The sequence below is a fragment of the Charadrius vociferus genome, unplaced genomic scaffold (assembly GCF_000708025.1).
Source record: "Charadrius vociferus isolate BGI_N301 unplaced genomic scaffold, ASM70802v2 scaffold3152, whole genome shotgun sequence".
In the NCBI taxonomy this organism is placed as follows: domain Eukaryota; kingdom Metazoa; phylum Chordata; class Aves; order Charadriiformes; family Charadriidae; genus Charadrius; species Charadrius vociferus.
Window position 1 is genome coordinate 5,273 of NW_009647391.1, and position 8,038 is coordinate 13,310.

Here is an 8,038-nt window from a genome sequence, read left to right on the forward strand (position 1 = left end):
GCGCCACCGGCGGCCCCTTCCCCGCCTGAGAACCGCACCAGCCGGAGCTCGGCCGGCTTCTCCCACCGGCGCCCGGATATCTCGGCGTCGGGAGAACCCTCCGCCTCATTTCCAGTACTCAATTAACCCTCCGTATTATCCGCTCCGCCACTAACACCCATCCCAAAGGAATGACGCTTTACAGGACCGCCCTCCGCACCGCGGGTGCGGAAATTCAGAGGGTTTTTTTTGCCGGCGTTTACAGGCACGAGCGACCCAACGCGCCCGACGGCGGCCCCGACCCCGCAGCAGCCACCAGCCCGGTCTCCCGCCGTACCTTTTCACCCGTCATGGCGAAAGGAGCGTTAAACCACTGCTCGAACGTGCTGCAGCTCTTGAAGATGGTGGGCAGGAGGGAATTGAGCAGCGCCCACAGCTCGGGCAGCTTGTTCTGCAGGGGGGTTCCCGTCAGCAGCAGGCGGCGCGGGGCCACGTAGTGGGTGTTGAGGACCTGGGTGAGCTTGCAGTGGTGGTTCTTCATCCTGTGGCCCTCATCCACGATCATGTACTTCCAGCGGATCTGCGGGAAGGAGAAAGGCGGTGTGGGCAAAAGGGAGAGCGGCGCTCTGCACCGCAGCGCCTTCGCCGAGCTCCAGCTACGACCGGACGATCCCGCCGACAGCAGAGGCGTCCCGCAGACGGGACCGTGGAAAACCGCCCTGAGCTCTCCCAAGGTCCTGCGGGGGGGAAACGCTCCCGTCGGCAGCGCTTTGCGTCGCGGGCTGAGACGGAGACGGAAGGAGCGGGGAGGAAGGCAGAGCGCCACTGCCAAACAGCCGGGGGAGACTGACGCCAGCTCCGGGGAATTTCAGTGTTTCTTGAGCTTTTTGGCCGTTCATAAATTAAACCGCATTTAAGTCTCCGCAGTACAACGGCAAAAAGAGAAGAAGCCGTTCCGAGCTGAGACACATCGGCTTTAACGCATCTCACACGCCGGACCGGCGCCGGTCCCCGCTGGGCCGCAGAACCGGTTCTACGCGGAGATTAAACCCGGGGCCGTGACCCGGCGCGTCGTCCGGCTGCTTTCGAGGCGGCACAACTTCCCCAACCCGGGGAGAAGCATCAGCGTTTGAGCTTCACCGCGCGGCAGTTGGGTCAGTACGGAACAACCCCCGCGTCCCTCAGCTAGGGCGGAAGGGCAGCGCCGCCGCCGCGGGAGTTCTAATAAATACTCGTCGTCCTGTGAATTGCTTTATTACACGGCGGGGAAAAAAGGTATTTGCTGTATCGCGGGATACGCAGCCAAAAATAAACGAGACCGCTACGTCAGCTCGGGGCTGCTGAGGGCGGGCAGCAGCTCCTCGCCTCCCGCCACGGGACGACGAGAGACTCCAGAGGTAAAAATCTCACTGAAGAGGGGGGAATCTTTCCGACTGGGACCATCTCGGTGATGTCCGCGCGGTGCCCAGGAGCAATTCCTCCCGCCGCAGCCCACGTAACGCCGCCGGCGGGACTCACCTTGGCCAGGATGTGCTTGTCTTTGATGATGTATTCGTAAGTGGTGAGCAAGACATTGAATTTCCCGCTTCGGAGCTGAGGTACGAATGCCCGTCTTGCTGCCGGAGAGCCCTGGCGAGGGAATTCCAGACAGCAACGTTAAACCAAGAGCGTCATTTCCAGGAGAAGAGAGGGGGTGGGAGTAGGTATTATCCACGGGGAAGGATTGTGCCAGCGAGAACACCTGCACGGACGGTAGCTGCTGGATTCCTTCTGCCGTTAAGGAATCAAAAAAACCTAACGATTCATGGATTTAGCACCAGGAAGCGTCCCGGCTCCCGTGGGATAATGGAAATACTGTGAGAGCGGAAGGAGGAAAAGGCGAAGGGGCAACCGAGGAGTCCTCGCGAAAGCAGCGGCCGAAGGAGCCCGAGAGGCACGTGCGAAGTTAACGCCGGTACTTGCCTTGTACGAGACCTTCACCACGGAAGGAGCCCATTTGTCAAACTCGTACGCCCAATTCGACAGAGTTCTGGGGGGGGAAAAAAAAAAAAAAAAAAAAGAAAAAACACCTAAGAGAAAAGTTAAAACCAGCTCTCGCACGAGGGGGAATCGCACCGCAGAGGGTTTTCCCGCGCTGGGTGACGACCGGAGAGAGACCGGCACTTACGAGAGAGGTACTATAATGAGGAAGGGTCCGTTGATCCGTTTGTGCTCCATGAGGTATGTGATTAAAGCGATGGTCTGGATGGTTTTGCCCAGACCCATTTCATCCGCCAGGATGCCGTTCAGGTTGTTGTTGTACAGCGACACCAGCCACTCCAAACCTTTGATCTACGGTGGAAAAAAAGAGGCGTCGAGGGATGAAAAGAATCCCACTGGAGATGGAGGAGTCGCGTATCAGCTGTGCCAACGACCCGCGCGCCCCACCTCCATGTAGGCAGATGAGCTCCCTAGACGCTATTAACGATCTCATTTTAATTATTTAAAGCCAGACGCAGGCGTTAATGCATTCCTCGCCTCTCAGGGCGGCGGACACTGGCGCAGAGCTGCCGTTCTTTGTCTTAAGCGGCGTTATCCCACGCCAGACGGATGGCTCTGCCCACGGCAGCGTCCCGGCACAGCCCGAATCTCCGTGTCTCCCACCCAAACCTCCTGGCAGCGCCGGCAGAAGCCCCGGTAGGGCAGCGTGGCACGGCACGAGCTCCCTTCTGCAGCCCCTCACCTGGTACTGCTTGAGGACGCCGTTGACCATCAGCGTGGACTGCTTGTCCACCCGCTCGGTGACGGCGTGGGCCACGGCGTAGTACGACTGCAGGCCCCTCGCCAGCGCCTGAGACACCCCGTATTCATCGTCAACGTCTTGCTTAGCGTTCCTGCGGGGCGGGGGAGGGGAAAATTGGCGATGAGACAGACGATTCCCTTCGGAGAAAACTCCTGGGGAACCCCCACCCATCCCAGGGTGGTTCGTTTTCCCACCGGGCGCCCAATTCGGTCTCGTTTCGGTAAAACCGCTTTCCCCCCAACTGGGAGCGGAGCAAACGCTGCCCACCGAACTTCCCGCCTTTGACCCAAAACACACGAGATTCGCTCAAAGCGACTCTGAAAGAGCGGACGGCACGCCAGGTAAGAAGCAGGGCTCACTCGATAATGTGTCTGGCGTCCACTTCCGAGACGTCGTCGCTATCCGGATCGGGGATCTTCTTCTTCTCCTCCACGGGCAGGGCAGGCTGAGCAGGCTGCGGCTGCTCCTCTTCCTCCTCCTGCCGGGAGACACAAAACGCGCCCAACTGAGCACAAAGCCACTTGTTCTCCTTTACACAACAGCAACGGCGGCAAAACCTCCTCAGGAGCGGCCGAGCCCGCGGGCAACAACGGCAAAGGACCGGCGCCGAAACCCCCAGGCGCCATGCCAGACCCAGACGAGGAATATTTGGGAAGAAACCCGGGTCGCTAACGAACGGAGCTCGCCCGTCTCCTCGCTTTCCTTACACAGGTTTTTTTTTTGGTTTATTCTAAATACGTTCATTTGAGCTGACTGACACGGATCCGTGCTGGAAAAAGCGATCCCGGGGACGAGCTTAGGGCGGTACACGGGGCCGTCTCCGGTTCTCTCCGAAATATTTAAAATACGAAAGCGCCGGGGAGCCCGGTGCCACGTCTCCTTACCTCCTCCTCCTCTTCTGATCCGCTTTCTTCACTGTCAGATCTCGGAGCTACTTCATATCTAATTAAATACAAATATTTAATATTTAATTGCGAATCTGCTACCAACAGCACTCGACGCGCAGCATGAAAGCGGCACGCTTCTATTAACCCTTGCGTTAAAACGCAATTTTGTTACCCGTATCAATTCTTTTTTTTTTTAATTTATTTTTGAAATACGTTCCCCTCGCTCAGTTCAAGTTTCCGCCTGCCCTCGGGAAGGCGCAGGCGCCCCGGCGCCTCCATCCGGGCCATCCCACCGAGCCTTTCCCACCTCCTTTTGGGAGGCCGACGAAATCTTTCCTTCCCGATCCGCAGCCCCGCCGCTTCCCGAGGTTTGGGGGGGGACCCGTCCAAGCGCTTTCCTCCCCCACCGATCCCGTTGGGAACACCGATCCCAGTCCTCCCGATGGCACCGCTCCGGCCGGAGCTCCCCATTCCCCTCCGGGCTCCGGTGTCGCCACAGAACAGAGGGATGGGGGAAGGGGGGGAAACCGTCCCGCCGCCGCCGCGCCGGGACTCCCCCGGGGTTCATCTCCAGCCAGGCTTCCAGCTGCCCGGCTTTCGGCGCGTCGGTGCCGGTGAGGATCTTGCCGCTCTCCACGTGGATCACTTTGACGGGGAGGTCGCTCATTTGGCTCGTCTCGTCCAGCGGCTGAGGGATCAAAGGCAGGCTGCAGGTCAGAATTTTGGGTTTGTTTTTTTTTTTGCCTCAAAACAGAGCTTGCGTTTACATCGACATCTACGGCTTCGGCCAAACCCACCCCGGCACCACCGTGGGGAAGAAGGAAATGACCAACTGCTTTAACTGCCGTGTCAGCAGAGGACGGGCAAAGCTCGAAAGCTGACGGGATTTAACGTTTTGCTTCAAAAAAAAGATAAAAAAATCGATCACGAATCTTTGAGTGGGAAGGCACGTCCCGACGGCAAACTGCGTTGGCACAGGAACAATCTGAGACATCACTCGGAAGCTCTTCTGCTCGCGAGGGGGTTTGGGAAGTGCTGAGCGCGTGAGGAGCGACGCGCGGGGCCGGCGCAGCGCAGAGTTACGCGTCCCTCGTGGGCGACACCAACGCCGACCCGACCGAGCTCGGACGCAGGGAACCACGCGCAGAGTCGCCCTCCCCTGCGGCCGGGACGGAGCCCGTCCGAGAGAACCGCTCCCCTGCAGGACGGGCAGAGACATCTCTCCTTCCATCCGCACCCCGGTTCTATTTTAGGAAGCCTCAATGTAGCCGCCGGCTGCATTAGATCTCGTCAGCGGCGAGGCTCGTTAACGGGCCTTTCCAGCGCGCGGCTGACGGTTCCTACCCTACTTGGCACGGCGCGAAATAAGATTATTGGGCTTACTTCGCCATCTGGTCCGATCGCCGGAGTCTGCCCTTCGGCGTTCTCTGCCTTCTGGAAGAGGAGGGAGGTGGTTGTTAGCGACCCAGCGCCTCCGCGGAGACACGTTCCTGCAGCTCCCGGCGAAGCGTCGCTTCCCACTCACCTTCTTTTTCTTCTTCTTCTTCTTCTCCTTGGCCACCTGCGCGGCCTTGTGCTGCCGCACCAGCTCCGTCAGGTTGGCGACGTACTCGTCCGTCTGCTGCAGCAGGTAGGCCAAGCGCTTGTCCTTCTTCTGATCGATGAGCTTACGGTACCCCTCCTCATCCTCCGCCTGACGGAGAGGGAGGTCTCGTTAGCGCCCCGCTCGGCGAGACGAGCCCTCACCCTCAGCACGTAACGGCTCATCGCGGACCGCTTACCATCAAACGGCGCATTCGCTCCTTCTCGATCCTCTCGTTTTCCTTCTTCTGCTCGCGCTCCGTGTTGGCGTGGTAGGTAGCCACCGCCTTGGTCAGCTTTTGGATTTTGCCCGTGACGGAGCGATGGTATTCCTTGAAATCCTTAGCGTGCTGGAGAATGCTGTTGAGGTATTCCTACGGGGAAACGGGACGGCAAACGGCAGCGTCAGGACTCGTGCGCTTAGAGAATCCCAGACTGGTGGGGGTTGGAAGGTCCCTGTGGAGCTCATCTAGTCAACCCCCCCCGGCAGAGCAGGGGCACCTCCCGCAGTGGCACAGGACGGCGTCCGGGCGGGGTTGGGATGGCTCCAGAGGGGGAGACTCCCCCACCTCTCTGGGCAGCCCGTGCCACTGCTCTGCCGCCCTCACAGCAGAGAAGGCCCTCCTCAGGGTGAGGTGGAACTCCCTCCGCTCAGGGTTGTGCCCGTTCCCTCTCGTCCCCTCACTGGGCACCGCTGGAAACAGACCCTTCCCATCCCCCGGCACCCTCCCTTCAGGACTGAGAAGATCCCCCTCCGGCTGCTCTTCTCCAGCCTCAACAGCCCCGAGTCCCTCAGCCTCTCCTCCGGAGAAAGACGCTCCGGTGCCCTCATCGTCTCCGCAGCCCTTTGCTGGACCCTCTCCAGCAGTTCCCGCTCCTTCTGGACGCGGGGAGCCCCGAACTGGCCACGGCGCTCCAGATGTGGCCTCCCCGGGGCAGAGCAGAGCAGAGGGGGAGGATGACCTCCCTCCCCCTGCTGGCCACGCTCTTCTTGATGCCCCCCGGGATGCCCTCGGCCGCCTCGGCCACCAGGGCCCCTTGCTGCCTCGTGGCCGTCCCGTTGGCCACCGGGACTCCCGGGTCCCTTTCCCCAGAGCTGCTCTCCAGCAGGTCACCCCTGACCCGTACCCACCAGGGGGTTATCCCTCCCCGGGCACAGCACCCCACACTCGCCCTTCTCAAACTGTAGAATATATACTCAATAACAGAGTATTTTGGTTGGAAGGGACCTACAACCGCCATCTCGCCCAGAGAGGATCTTTCTCTAAGCCCCTAAAAAAAGGCAATTCCCTACAAAACTCCCGCCCGGCCAACTCCAGCCACCCAATTCCCCCGCAGGCGGCTGACCTGGTGCTTCTGCCTGCGTTTCCGTTCTTGCTCGATCTTCTGCTGCTTCTCCAGCTTCTCGGTGATGCGAGCCTCGCGCAGGGACTGCCGCTTGCTGCGCTTGTAGGCCTTGGCGTTGAGGGCCGTCTCCAAGGCTGTGTCTCGCCTCATGCACACCACAACTTCCTGACGCAGCTTTTGGAGAGAGGCAGGGTAAAAAAAAAACAAACAAACAAAAAAACCACCCCCAAATTAAAAGGGAATTAATTCCACAGGCAACGCCACACGGTTCCACGCCACCCGCGGCTCCCGGATGCAGCGAGATCCTCAACCAGATTTCCCCCAACGAGGAACTTACCTGTCGCTGAAAATTGAGCAGCCTCAGTGCTTTAAGTTCAATGGTAGCTTTGGTTCTCAGGTCGCCGGCCAGGGAGCCAGGAAGGTTTTCCAGCTCTTGGATTCTGTGAGCAATGCGAGCTTGCAGCCTGCGGAGGAAGAAGGAGAGGGGGATTTCAGGGCGGGCAGAGAAGAGCAGAACAAATTCCCTGTGGCTCCTTCTCCCGGGGAGAAGCTGCCGAGTCCCCCTCCGGGTTGCGGAGGCTTTATCTCAGGCGGGACGGGGGCTCGGGGCGGCTCAGAGGCCGCGCGGCATCCAGAGATGGAACTCAGGTGGACGGGCACCCACAGCCTCTAATGAAACAGCAGAGCAGCGACAATCGCTGGGGGGCAGGAGGGATGAGATTTTGGGGAGGTGCCTCAAGAAGCTCCAAGGAGAACGCACACCCCCTCGTCTCTCCAGATCTCTCCAAGTCACACGTTAATAACCACAGAACGGTTTGGGCTGGAAGGGAGCTTAAATCCCCCCCAGTGCCACCCCCTGCCCCGGGCAGGGCCACCTCCCCCCAGCCCAGGTTGCCCCAAGCCCCGTCCAACCTGGCCTTGAACACCTCCAGGGATGGGGCAGCCACAGCTTCTCGGGGCAACCTGCCCCAGGGGCTCACCGCCCTCACGGGGAAGAATTTCTCCCGAGATCTCCCCTAAATCTGCCCTCTGCCCCTGGTCCCACGGCTCCCCTCCCCGATCCAGAGTCCCTCCCCGGCTCGCCCGGAGCCCCTTCGGGCACTGGAAGGGGCTCTGAGCTCTCCCCTTTTTCGCCTTCTCTTCTCTGAACCCCCCAACTCTCCCAGCAGAGGGGCTCCAGCCCTCCCAGCATCTCCGTGCCCTCCTCTGGCCCCGCTCCACCAGCTCCGTCTCCTTCTGCTGGTGGGACCCCCCGAGCTGGAGGCAGCACTGCAGGGGGGTCTCCCCAGAGCAGAGCAGAGCGCAGCAGAGGGGCACAGTCCCCCCTCGCCCTGCTGGCCACGCTGCCGGGGACGCAGCCCGGGTTGCCGGTGGCTCGCTGGGCTGCCATCACCCATTGCCGGCTCACGTTGAGCTTCTCATCACTCAGCCCCCCCAGGTCCTTCTCCTCAGGGCTGCTCTC

The 8,038-nt window shown here is 60.5% G+C and overlaps 1 protein-coding gene across 1 annotated transcript in view; it reads right to left on the bottom strand.

Annotated features, from left to right (window-relative positions):
• Positions 1–8,038, bottom strand: part of LOC104282054 (transcription activator BRG1-like) — a gene marked incomplete at both ends in the record, with an annotated part of 14,131 nt that overhangs the window by 2,584 nt on the left and 3,509 nt on the right. The window contains 13 exons of the mRNA XM_009880119.1: positions 317–559; positions 1,498–1,608; positions 1,942–2,008; positions 2,147–2,310; positions 2,702–2,852; positions 3,121–3,239; positions 3,646–3,703; positions 4,194–4,336; positions 5,032–5,082; positions 5,174–5,341; positions 5,430–5,603; positions 6,577–6,750; positions 6,914–7,040. Of these exons, the coding sequence (XP_009878421.1) occupies positions 317–559; positions 1,498–1,608; positions 1,942–2,008; positions 2,147–2,310; positions 2,702–2,852; positions 3,121–3,239; positions 3,646–3,703; positions 4,194–4,336; positions 5,032–5,082; positions 5,174–5,341; positions 5,430–5,603; positions 6,577–6,750; positions 6,914–7,040 (1,750 nt within the window). The remainder of the gene's footprint in view (positions 1–316; positions 560–1,497; positions 1,609–1,941; positions 2,009–2,146; positions 2,311–2,701; positions 2,853–3,120; positions 3,240–3,645; positions 3,704–4,193; positions 4,337–5,031; positions 5,083–5,173; positions 5,342–5,429; positions 5,604–6,576; positions 6,751–6,913; positions 7,041–8,038) is intronic.